General features: G+C 57.9%; 1 protein-coding gene across 1 annotated transcript in view; it reads right to left on the reverse strand.

The window, feature by feature from the left end:
* Window positions 1-1,469, reverse strand: part of MAPKAPK2 (MAPK activated protein kinase 2) — a 28,785-nt gene extending 27,316 nt beyond the window's left edge. Inside the window, 2 exon segments of the mRNA XM_038162278.1 lie at window positions 1,101-1,237; window positions 1,240-1,469. Of these exon segments, the coding sequence (XP_038018206.1) occupies window positions 1,101-1,237; window positions 1,240-1,348 (246 nt within the window). The 5' untranslated portion in view covers window positions 1,349-1,469.
* Window positions 1,470-13,346: the final 11,877 nt, after the last annotated feature.

Consider the following 13,346-nt stretch of genomic DNA (forward strand, 5'->3'; position numbering starts at 1 on the left):
TTTGGGAGGAAAAGCCAAACTTCTGTCACCTAACTGACCCCTCTCTCTTAACCACAGACATTCAGCACCGTGCCTTGCCCACCCCACCACCACGCAGCACAGCTTGTACCCCCAAAGCCCCCCCTTCGTTCCCCCACTCGGGTTAGGAACCCCAGACACCAACAGAGGGGCAACTCTAAACACAAAAGAAGCGGGGTTACGGGTTTAGGTGGGAGTTGCAGGTTTAGGTGAGGGTTATGGGTTTAGGTGGGGTGCTTTCAGCCTTCCCAGCTCTCGGGGTAACGCCAAGGATTGGAACAGCTCATGTGTGGGCGCAAATTGCACGGATGCTGGAGAACACGGCGCTCCCACCGAGCAGCCAGCCTTGCTCCCGCGTCACCCGGCGTGTCAGGAGCCATCCAGACTTCCCAAGCCCGGCTGGCAGGGAGACACGCTCCCCTCTTTGCTCAAAAACCTCGCTGGAAAACAAGGGGAAGGGCCGCATCACCTAGAGCGCGCTCAAACACACCTTGCAGCCACTGTTTGACGCCTGTCAAAGAGAAGCCAGTTAGGGACAAGGGGTAGTAACATCGTAACGCTGAAATATTCCCGGTGGGAAGCGGGGCACGAGGGTCTCTCGGCGTTAGAGCCGGGAGGGGACACGGAACGGGGACAGCGAGCAGCTGCCGGGGCTTACACCACACACCACGACATCCCACGGAGGGAACCCCACGTTCCGTGGAGTGTCCCCCACCCTCGGGGATGCATTCCAAGATGCGCATCCCCCGGGGGGATCCCAGCCGGGCCGCGGTCTCCCCTCCACTCCTGCCCCCCCCCCACACCCCCCTCGGGCTACGAAGATGTCATTTCGCTCCGTTTCCCACTACAAAGCCGGAAAGCCGCGTCTCGCCGCTCGTCAAAGGGGGCAAAAAGACGAGATTAAAGCGCGGCCGGAGGGGCGGGCGGAGCTCATTGTCCGGCCGGCCCCGCCGCCGCCGCCGGCCCCCCCGGGACCCCCTTTCCCCGGCAGCAGACACCTTCCATCGCTGCCAGCAGCGCCGCCGCCGCTGCCCGGGCCCCTCCCGGCCGAGCGCCCCCGCGTCCCCCCGCTCCCCGCGCACCTTGAGCGCGAACTTCTCGCCGCTCTTCTTGCTGAAGATCTCCAAAACTTTCCCGTTGATGCCGAGCCCCAGCACTTGCGTGGTGACCTTGTAGTCGTCCGTGATGGCATTCTTCCGGATCTGCAGGCCGCCCTTCCCCGGAACGGCGGCGGCCCGTGCGGCGGAGCGGCGGGCGGCGGCGGCGGCGGCGGCTGCGGCGGCGGCGGGCTGGGGAAGCCGGCGGGCGGCGGCGGCGCCCCGGAGAGCATGGCGGGCAGCGGGCGGGCTCCGGGCGGGCTCGGAGAGGGCTCCGGGAAGGCTCCGCCGGGCGGGCGGGAGGGCGGCGGAGCCCCGCGGGCCGCTCGGGATGGGCCGGGGGTGCGGGGGGTGAAGCAGCAGCGCCGCCGCCGCCGCCCCCCGCCGGTGCGCCCCGGCCCCGACAAGAGCGATGGCTCCGGTGCGGCGGCGGCTCCTCCTCCTCCTCCTCCTCCCGCCGGCCCGGCTCTGATGTCAGCGCCCCGGCCGCCGGGGGAGGGACGGGGCGGGGCGGCCCCGGGGCTGAGCCTGCGCCCGCCGGACCGGCCCCGCCGCTGCCCGAGGGGCGCCGGGGGGGGGTTGGTCCCCCGGGGGTACGCGGGACCCCCGGGCGCGCCACCGCCTGTGTGCCCGGTCCCCTGGAGCCGGCGGTGGGATGGCAACAGGTCGCGGTGTTCCCGGTGACCCTGCAGTGAGAACAGGAAAGGCTGTTGGCAAAAGCGTGGAGCGACAGGACAGGGGGAACGGGCTCAGCTTCGAAGAGAGAAGGTTTAGGCTGGATATTAAGGACAAAATTCTTCCCTGTGAGCGTGGGGAGGCTCTGGCACAGGGTGCCCGGAGGGGCTGTGGATGCCCCATCCCTGGAAGTGTCCAGGGCCAGGCTGGAGCAACCTGGGACAGGGGAAGTTGTCCCTGCCCATGTGGAATGAGATGTTCTTCCACATCCCCTCCAACCCAAACCATTCTGTGACTGCGCGATTCAACCAGTAACAGCGTCCCACCCATGCCTGGCCCCTCCTCGCTGCCCCGTGAGCATCCTGGGGTGACAAAGGGCTTCTCTGAGGATGGGTGACTGCTGGTGCCCAACACCTCATCCAGCAGCGCTCCATCCACAGCCACTTCCCAGGAAGGCAAGAGGTGGAACCAACACCACAGCACAGAGCGCACCAGGGCATGGGAAGCAAGTCCAAAAAGAGGAAAGCCTGATACCAGCCTGATATCATAATCCGTGTCCTGATGATAACAAATTAACTCCTACGTCTGCGTTCATCCCAGAATCCAGCAAAGATGAGGCTAAAAGAGGAGAGATCCACACTGAGGTGCAACCTGCCCTTGAGCTGCCTGACATCCAGTAAAATCCGGTGAGCATTCCCTCTGCTAGGGTGCCACAGGAAATCAAGGTATTTCATTTATGGATATAAAAGGCACACTGATAATCCCTGTTTTCTAAGTAAAGAACATCCAGTGCGTTTTTTGACATCCATCCCTCTCGCCCAGCTGTCCCACAGAAGGCAGGGAGTGTGCCCTGGGGAAGGGATGAAGGAACATCATGGTACACGGGATCTACACCATGTCCTCCACAAGCAGCTGCCACCACGAGAATGAAGAATCCAGGTCCTAAAAAGGGACAGGGCAGTGAAGGGCAGGACAGGGAAGGGAGGGCACGCTGTGGCCGCTGCGTGTCCCTGCACACAGGCAAGGCCACCCCGCAGCAGGAGCCATCTGCTCCACCTCTGCCACCTCAGCACCTCCTGAGATCAATACAATCCTCTCAGGTTTTTTAATCAAGCCAATAAAACCGCTCCCGGTGTTACACGGGCAGTTCTCGCCCCGTGGCTGATCGATAGCTGGGTGAAGCAGCGGATCCAGCTAATCAAAGTATGTCATTAGCAGCAAGAGACTGAGCGTCTGTCAGGAGGTGGCAGTGACAGTCACCAGATGGGAGAGTGAGTAAACCTACACCAGGCGCTGGCAGCTTTATAAATAAAACTCTTGTCGAGCTCCCCGTGCCTCTCTCTGAGTCCTGAGTTTCCCTGAGGAACCTGGAGAGCAGCAGAGCCTTCCCCCGCTCCTGGCTGAGCGCTGGCTGCGAGATTTCCCACTTGGAGGATGGATTCATTCTGGGCCTTGCAGCATCTCCCAGAGTCTGGTCCTGCACCCTTCACCCCAGCCAACAAGGGGGGTTTGGGGGTGGGAGTTAAACCCACAGACCCTGTAAGCACACATCAAAGCTGCTTCAAAGCTGCTGCTCTCCGGGGCTTTCCCAGTTTGGCGTCCCCTTGCTTGGGCTGGTCTCAGCACGTCTGGGGAAAGGAGCCTTCGAAAAGCCAAGTTTTTCTCCACAGAGGAATCTGGTCAAAGGAAAATGAGTGACCCATTTCGTTGCTCCTGTTTCCTTTCGTTTCATTCATATTTGCTTTGTAACCCGACCCTTCAGCTATTTCGAAGATAAACACCAGTCCAGAGGAGGCACAGTTTGGGAGCCTCGGGTCCCGGGTTTCCCATGGAGTCCTCCTTGGTTGCTCACCCGAGGCCAGGGCTGGGCTGGCTCCTGCTCGCAGCCTGGGCCCCCTGGAGCTGGGACAGCAGAGCCCCACGTCCCTCTGCCTGCAGGCTGGAGGGGTCAGGAAACCACAAAAATTAATCACAGAATTGTGGCAAGGTTTGGGTTGGATGACTTTGAAGCTCATCCAGTTCCACTCCTGCCATGGCGGGGACACCTTCCACTGTCCCGGGTGGCTCCAGCCTGGCCTTGGACACTCCCAGGCATGGGGCAGCCACAGCTTCTCTGTGCCAGGGCCTCCCCACCCTCACAGGGAAGAATTTCCTCCCAATACCCAATCTAAACATCCCATCTTTTAACTCAAAACCATTCCCCCTTCTCCTGTCACCAAGCCTCTTCAGCACCTTTTAATTCGCCTTAATTTCCAAGGTAAATCTGATGCTTGCAGGGAGTTTGTCCTTGCTCTGTTTCAAGTCGTGCTTGTTGATAAACTTCAGCTTTCTCCTGTAAAATTCATGCCATGGGGACAGATGTTTCTCTCCATCACTGCACCTTTCACAAGGTAATTACAATGGCAATCTTCTGCTGGAGCCAGGGGGAAGCAATGAGCCCTTCGGTGTGAATTTATTGATAAATAAAGGATTTATTAAAGAAATAACCATGGAGGGGCAGGCAGGAGAAGGCCCGGAGCGACCATAAATATTTAATTTGCAGTTCTGTGCCCCTTACAGCAAACCCGAGCGGCGGAGTGTGGGCGATGCAGAACTGGAGAGATTTCCCCAGAATGATCCGATCCACCCTACACAGGGGACGGAGGGGTGCCAGCTCCCTGTTCCGGGCTGTCGGGACTCGCTGCCCGGCTCGGAGCTCGTCGCCAGGAGCCGCCACGAGGTGGCCCCCGGGCCCCGCCGGGCCCCGCCGCGCCCGGGGCCGCGGGACGGGAGCGGCGCGGAGGCTCCGGTGCTGTTTTGGCCACGAAGTAAAATGCTCGGATGCTGGAATGGTAAAGGTAAGAAGAAGGGATGTTTATTTTCTGACTCTAATATTTATAGGCTTTCAAAAGCGACAGTGGGGTGGAGGATGAAAGTGCTGCTTCTCCGGTGACACTGGGCAAACCAACAGTCCATTAAATTTCTCCTCCTCTAGAGAGGAACGTAAAAACAGTAATCGTTTACACAAAAGTGTGTGAGTAACTTCATTACAAGAACACAAACATCAGAAGGCTGAGAAGAACAGGGTGACACTGCGGGGTCCCCAGCCCTGCCCAGGGGGGGACCCTGGGGTGCCACCTCTCCCCTGGCTCAAAGGGAACCATCCCGGTTCTCCCCACAGCACGCATTCCCGAGGGAGCTGGCTCAGAGGAGGGTTGGGCTGAGCCTCCTGGACTTTCTGGATATCAGAAGGTTTTTCCCCCAGAGGGTGGTGGGGGCCCACATCCACCCACTGCTCCTCCCACACACCCCACAGCTTTACACAGCAGAGGAAGAGCCACCGCGTGGGGTCCAGCATGGGAAAAACCCGCCAGATTTTGCTCCCTTTTTATCAAGAAACAAACAAACAAAAAACCAAAAGAAAAACCCCCAAAAATAATTTTAAAAATCCCAACCCCCCCCCAAAAAAAAAACCAAAAAACCCCCCAAAACAAAACAACAAATCAAACAAACCAACTCAAAAAACCCTCTAGGAACACCAAACCCAGCGGCAGTGACCTCCAATTCTCAGCCAGGGAAAAATCACCCAGATGAGAATGGAAACTGATTTTTCCCTCCTTGCACTCCCAATTCCACCAGGCAGCAATCACTGGCTGGCAGCAGGCTCAGCCCGTACGTGACAGCAGCGGCTGATCCATGGACGTGCTCTCCATGGCAAGCAATAAGCCGGGCTGTTATTTGATTTTAGCAGAGCTACCAGGAAAAACACACCACGAAGATGAGGGTAATGATCATTAAGGCTCCCTGCATCCTGCTCTTCTCCCTGGGTGGATTTGTGGGAGCACGAGGCTGGTGAAAAGCTATCCCGCCTAAATGATGATAATTCCTTTAAATAATCTTTTTAGGAGAGGGGTAATGGAGTTGAAAAGATGCTGTTAATCACCATTACAGCTATCGGTGCCACCTCTAAAGCAACGGAAGGATGGAAATAAGCACAGGAGGCAGCCCTGGAAGTTGCACCGAGGTTGTTTTCCAGCGTTCCCGGAGCTCCAGCTCAGCTCCCGGCAGCTGCTCCGCTCTCCCAGGAAGCGGCTGCATCGCGGTGCCTGGAAGTGATCCTTGTGCACGGCTTGCAAATCTATTTATAAAGCACTGTGGGATCCTTCAGGATGAAAGGAGCTTTTCTAACTCGCGTTCATTTCCCAAAAACGCGACCACAAACTTTCTCACGCTGCTGCAGCCGGGCCGGGTCTGAGAACCCGCTCTGGCGTGGAGCCCCTGCGTCCCGGCTGGGCCTGGCTGGCAGCAGCAGCCCCTCGCCGGGGATGTTTACCCCGGGCAGCACCCTTCTGCGGCAGCAGGAGATGCAGCGATGCCCCTTGGCACACGGCGGGACGAGGCAGCAGCTCCGGGCCGGGATTGCCGCCGGGGATTATCGCCCGCGGGCTGCGGCGTCGCTCGCATTCCCGAGCGGGACCGGCTCCCGGCCCCTTCCCGCGGGGCATTCCCGAGCTGACACACAGAGCCCGTGGCTGCGAGACGTGTCAGGAAATCCTGCTCGGGATTACAGCTGGCTGCCCGATGGGGAGGAGGATTTTCCTGCCCCTTTCCCGGCCAGCCGGGCACAGGGCACGGGGCGGGGGACACCGCACGCTCCCTGGACTCAGCGGGACCTAAGGGACAAACCAGCGTGACCCGGGTGTCCACCCCAATCAGTGACCCCCTGTAGGAATGTGCCTCCTGTCGGCGGAGTCACCAAACTGTCCTTTGTCTCCTCAAAAAGGAAAAGGCCCAGAATTTGGGGCCCTCAATTTGGTGAAAAGACACCTCACAGTACCTGGGGGACTTCACCTCAAACTTAAGGACAGCCAGTTGGGCAGGAGCCAGAAAGTCCCACCTGAGCCATTGACTAGAAAAAGAACAAAGGAACTAATGGCTTTTGTGAGGGGTTTTACCAGGAGCAGGAACCTCTTGCACCTGGCTCGGTTTTCCTCTGTAAAGAGTTTTGTTATTTTGCCTTTTGTTAAAACTTTTCTGTTTCCAACGCTGCCACAGAAGCCATCCTGCTGATTTTAGGCCTTCTGAGGCAGCTGAGCTATCTTGGGTGTGATATGGATCTCCAAGAGCTCATGAGACCTGGCTCTGGGAGACCCTACATCAGCCCCCCATCCAAGGAGGGCTCAGCACGAGGCAGGAGAACACTAAAAGCACACCAAACCCCTTACTCTGCTTTTCCCAACGCAAGGATTTTTCCACCTGGAAACTGGATCCTGATTCATTGCCCGCCAGATGATGCCAAATGTACTTCCCCGAGTCACAGTCGCAAAAACCACCGCTCACAAACACAGAACTGTGCAGGCCCTGAAAGAGTTGGCTTTTGAAGGGATGGAGCCCAGCTGAGAGGTGAAACCACCGATCCCACACCAGGAGAAACCCAAGGCACAGGCTGGGCCAAAGGGACCTGGCTCCAAGGCCTGGGTGGCAGGTCACCCCCTGCCACAGAGGGGTGACAAGGTAAGACCGTGGAGCAGGAGGAGGCTGTTCCCAGCTCCTGAGGCTCTTCCCAGCTCCTGCACCCAGCCTGGCACAGCCCCATGAGCCCTGCATGTGCCTCCTGCCCGTGCCACCTCGCGGAGCCCTTCTATCTGCTGGCATGAGAGCCACCCCCTGCTCTGCCAGCACAGAGCAGGCATTTGTGTGACAGGATTACGGGGATTAGCCCCATCAGCATCAGCAGCTCCTGGGCTGGCCCTAATCCAGAGGGATAAATGCAGCCCTGCATTGCTGCTGCCCTGGCTGGCCCAAAGGACCTGGGGCAGCTGGGGGACACGATTGTCACCCGTGTGCCCGTGTCAGGGTGGGCACCGTGAGCCAGCAGATCCTCCCAGCTCAGCCCAGCCCCTGCAACGGGCTGGCCACGCTGGGGCAGGGGGTTGGGGACAATCTGAGGGGTGGCAGTGACCCCAACCCAGTACTGGGTGAGGGATTTGGGGACAACCCGAGCGGTGGCAGTGACCACACCCTCCCGCCCCGCACAGGTGCTGTGGGCACCGGGGCTGGCAGGGCTGGATTGGGGCTATATCGGGGCTGGATCGGGGCTATATCAGGACTATATCGGGACTATATCGGGGCTATATCGGGGCTGGATCGGGACTATATCAGGACTATATCGGGGCTATATTGGGGCTGGATCGGGGCTATATTGGGGCTATATCGGGACTATATCGGGGCTATATCGGGACTATATCGGGGCTATATCAGGACTATATAGGGGCTATATCGGGACTATATGGGGGCTATATTGGGGCTATATCGGGACTATATCGGGACTATATCGGGGCTATATCGGGGCTATATCGGGACTATATCGGGGCTATATCAGGACTATATAGGGGCTATATCGGGACTATATGGGGGCTATATTGGGGCTATATCGGGACTATATCGGGACTATATCTGGGCTATATCGGGGCTATATCGGGACTATATCGGGGCTATATCGGGACTATATCTGGGCTATATCGGGGCTATATCGGGACTATATGGGGGCTATATTGGGGCTATATCGGGACTATATCGGGACTATATCGGGACTGTATCTGGGCTATATCGGGACTGTATCTGGGCTATATCGGGGCTATATCAGGACTATATCTGGGCTATATCTGGGCTATATCGGAACTATATCGGGACTATATCGGGGCTATATCGGGACTATATCTGGGCTATATCGGGGCTATATCAGGACTATATGGGGGCTATATTGGGGCTATATCGGGACTATATCTGGGCTATATCTGGGCTATATCGGGGCTATATCGGGAATGGATCGGGAATGGATCGGGGCTGTCGGGGCTGGGTCGGGGCTTATGCGCAGGCTGCAAAATCACTCGGGCCACCGAGGCGAGGCTAACAGTGGCCGGGTCGGGGCGAGCAGCTGCCGGGGCCGGGCTGGAGGGGCCGAGCCCCGCGGGGCCGCCCGGTGCTCCGGGGTTGCATTGCACAGCCCGAGCTGGCATGCGGAGCGGCCCGAAATAAACCCGTGTGTGTAGCAACTGCAAACACAGCAACGGCACGAGCCGAGCTGGGACTCTTCTTCGGGTGTTCGTTCGGGGGTTTTTTTGGTGGATTTCTTTTGGGGTGGGAGAGATTTGTTGTGAGGAGGTTTCTGCTTGGGGTGTGAGCTCCTCGGAGCATCCACGGGCTGCAGGTGGCAGCAGGATGGCTCCGTGGAGGTCTGGGGCTCCCAGCAGCATCCTCGCTGCCCTTTATGTACCACGATAGAAATCACATTTTTGGGGTGTTTGTTCGGGGTTTTTTGGGTTTGGTTTTCTTTTTTTGTTGTTGTTGTTGTTTGTTTGTTTTTGTTGCTTTTTGTTTGTTTGTTTGTTGAGTGGCAGAGATTTGTTGTGAGGAGGTTTTTGCTTGGGGTGTGAGCTCCCCGGAGCATCCACGGGCTGCAGGTGGCAGCAGGATGGCTCCGTGGAGGTCTGGGGCTCCCAGCAGCATCCTCACTGCCCTTTTTGTACCACAGGCTTCGGGATGCTGGGTGAGTGGAGAAACGCTGGGCACAGCGCAGAGCAGAGCCAGCAGGAGGCAGGGACAGGCTGGAGCCAGGTGGATCCCAATATCTGGGAGACATCACTGACCTTGCTGTGTTCTAGTCCCTGTCCAGCTGCTAGTGCACCTTGTGGGCAGGGAAAGGGAGTCAGGGATGATTTGGGCTGCTCCAGATGGACCCTCAGGAGCGAGGATTGTGCCCACAGACCCCTGCGGTGGCAGGATCCGGGAGGACAGAGCAAGCTCTGGGGTCAGCAGACAGAAAACGGGGAGGATGGCCTGACCAAAGCGTCCGGATGAGTTATGTATGAAACATCTGTCCTGTGAGCAAAGCACAGCCTCGTCCCGTGGCTGGGACAGAGCAGTGACAAAGCTCCCAGCTCCCACACCTGCTGCTGCTGGCACTTAACCCCCTGGCAGCGCCGTGTGGGGAGAGCTCTGCAAATGGCATCAGGAGGCTGGAGACGGGGAAAGGACCGAAATTGGGCCCACCAAAAGCTGCATTTGTTGTGGCCCTGTGGGAAGGTAAAACATCTTCCTGTAACGCTGCCAGAAAGGGCCGTGGAGTGAGACCAGAACCTGAGAGAGCAGCTCATCAAGGCCAGTTTCTCCAGACCCAGCAGTGCAGGTGATGCATGAAGCTCCAGTTTTAGTCTACTAGGGGGGAAATAAAAAATCATCAAAGAATATTTAGAAAGGTTTGTGTCACTCTGGTGCATTTCCCATCACATGGGGATGTGTCAAAGGAGCACGCTTGGTCCTGCCAGTGCTGAAGAGGGCCTGGAAATAGTTATGGCAAAGCATGTGATCCATTAGACAGGGCAAAAGAAGAAAAGGCAGCTTGGAGATTCTCTCTTACTTCTCCTGTCACCTTTTTGCTCCTCCTGGAAGCACAGCCAGTGTCCCCTGAGGAGGGGTGGGACGGCCAGGGAGGTGAAGCACTGCAGCCAGGCCGTGTCACCAAGGCCTCATCAGCTCAGCTCCACGCAGCTGGCACCGCTAAAACCTCCTGAATCAGCACCAGCTGGCTGGAAAATGAAAGCTGGCCTGTTTGCTCCCCTCCTGCAGCTCCCAAAATAACCAGCAGCTTCCCTCTCCTCGCCCCCTCCGACCACACACACCCCCAGCAACCAGCGGGCACTGCCAGCCTGTCCGGCTCCCCCTGCCCCACCAGTGGCCACATTAAATGGGCATTTTGGAAGATCACCAGGCTGCAAATGTGTGAGAGGTGCTGGAGAACACAGCTGCCCCCTGCCAGGGCCCAGGGTCCCGTGGGGAGGTTGTGAGGTGCTCAGGGGCACGTCCAGCGAGGAGGAAAAGCATCTCAAACCACCCTCATTGTTTCCACTTTTATCTCGTCCAAAGAAGAAACAGAGCATAAAAAGGTGGGCAGCACGTTTCTCCAGGCTGCTTCAGAAGCCTGAGCAGCTGCAGGAGCTGCCCAGCTCCAGTCTCTTTCAGTCCTGCCTCAGACAGGACTCGACAGCGACCAGCCCAAGCCACGCCAGAGGCTGAGCAGCACCGGGGAGACAGCAGGGAAGGGAATTGTGCAGGGGATCCTGCTCCTGCTCCGGGGGATCTGCAGCTCCTGTCCCAGGGAGGCAGCAGGGAAGGGAATTGTGCAGGGGATCCACGGGGATCTGCAGCTCCTGTCCCAGGGAGGCAGCAGGGAAGGGAATTGGGCAGGGGATCTGCAGCTCCTGTCCCGGGGAGACAGCAGGGAAGGGAATTGGGCAGGGGATCCACAGGGATCTGCAGCTCCTGTCCCAGGGAGGCAGCAGGGAAGGGAATTGTGCAGGGGATCCACAGGGATCTGCAGCTCCTGTCCCAGGGAGGCAGCAGGGAAGGGAATTGTGCAGGGGATCCACGGGGGATCTGCAGCTCCTGTCCCGGGGAGACAGAAGGGAATTGTGCAGGGGATCCAGGGGGGATCTGCAGCTCCTGTCCCAGGGAGGCAGCCTCAGACATCATCCCCCCTGCTTGCCTGCCTGTATTTATCCGTGCTCGGGGCTTTGGGAGCAGAGGAGCTCTGGTGTAAATTACTTGCACGACCTTTCCTGTTTGATGACTTTACAGCTGGCTGCTCACACCTCACATATAATTCCATTTATGCCATCCATCATTAGCACCTGCTGGAGAGCCTGGCAGCTCCTGTGGCTGCTGCTGCTGTCACCAGGGGCTGTGGCACTGGCAGGACACAGGATGGGGTCACAGGGAGGTGGCAGTGCCCTGCAGAGCCCCGGGCAGGGCAGGACATGGCCAAGGGCCTCGGGAATTCTTGGTCAGACCTGGCACAGGGTTAAATTAAATCCTTCTTTTGTCTTCTCCTCATTTTCCACCCACTTTGAGCAAGCTCTGGGGCTCCTGCTGAGTGTGGAAGGGTGGAAATCATTTTCCCAACTCTTTTCCCTGCCCTACGAGACCATCCTCACGAGGGTGCCCACCACAAAGCCCTTGAAGGCCACGGCAGCTGAACTCCCCTCTGCCAGCAGCTTCTTGGTCATGAGCCCTTGCATTGCCATGTCCTCAGCAGCTGCTTCACAGCCAAAAAACCACCCAGGGCAAGACCTGTGTGTGTCATTTCCCACCTGGAGAGCCCCTCGCTCACACCCCTACCCAGCACGCCGCAGGTGAGGTTTTCCCCCAATTAAACCAGAATAAATTCCCATTCAATCCAGCCCGGATTGTGACCCTGCTCCAGACCTCCAGCAGCCCTTTCTGTGGGCTGATCAGGCATGTGCTTTATTGCTCTCAACCCCTTCTCGGCCATGCTTAATTACACTTAATTATCGTAATCCCGCTCTCTGCCTTCCTGCCTGGAGCCCCAGCCCAGCAGAGCGATCCCGGCGGTACGGCTGTGCTGGTGGAGCCGAATTCCAGAGCTTCCGAGCCGGCAGGAGGAATGCAAACCCCTACATGGCTCTGCTCCTCTGCCGGGGCTGGGGCTGCCTCTCCCTGCGCTCCTCTCAGCGTTTAAGAATGGACAGACTTAATTCGGGCAGCTATTCCAGCCCCGCAGACACCGGGAACAAGCCGGAGCGCACTTAAGGAGCGATCATTTAAATCCCCCCGTCTGCGAGAGGGAAAGCTGCTCGTGCCAACGATCCCAAACTCTCCTGCCGCTCCTTATAAGTTCAGCTTTCCCCAGATGTCTCTGTCTGCATCTTGCACCCAGGAAATCACATTTATCATTCCCCTATAAACCCTGGAGAGAGAGGGATGGGACCACAGGAAAAAATCCGGTCGAGAATATGAGTTTATTCCTGGGTTTTACACCCAAAATCCAAGTGAAGAGAGCAGTCTTGAGAGGGAAAGGCGTTGCTGAGTATCTGTGCACGTGGCTGTCCCAAAAAGTGCTGGCCAAGCTCATTAGGGTAATTTGACAAGAGGAAAGAAAACAAACCCCGAGCTGCCACCGCTCCCTCCTCGCCTGTGCCACTGAGCTCACAAAAACCATCAGATTTTTGTAATCATCCCAGCACCAGCACTCCCAGCCTGCTCGCTGATGCTTAAAGAAAATATTATTAGGGGCAAAATTCTCCTCTTTGGTTCACACAGCCATGGCAGGGCCACCTTCCGCTGTCCCAGGTGGCTCCAAGCCCCACAGCCTGGCCTTGGACACTGCCAGGGATGCAGGGGCAGCCCCAGCTGTGCCAGGGCCTCCCCACCCTCGGGGAAGAATTTCCCCCTAATTTCCAATCTAACCCTTCTCCCTCCCAGTCTGAAGCTCTTCCCTCCTGTCCTGTCGCTGCAATAATTAATAATAATTGGAGTAACAAACTCCAGGCCTGCTCCCCATCATGAGGGGCTGGGGACACAAACCCTGTGAGGAACCCTGAGGGAGCTGGGGGTGTTTATCCTGGAGAAAAGGAGACTCAGGGCTGCCCTCATCACTCCCACAGCTCCTGAAAGGTGCCTGTGCTCAGCTGGGGCTGGGCTCTGTCTCCAGGAGCTGACAGAACCAGAGCACACAGCCTCGAGCTGCACCGAGGCAAATACAGGCTGGAGAGCAGGGAA

This window comes from Motacilla alba, chromosome 26, assembly GCF_015832195.1.
Source record: "Motacilla alba alba isolate MOTALB_02 chromosome 26, Motacilla_alba_V1.0_pri, whole genome shotgun sequence".
In the NCBI taxonomy this organism is placed as follows: Eukaryota; Metazoa; Chordata; class Aves; order Passeriformes; family Motacillidae; genus Motacilla; species Motacilla alba.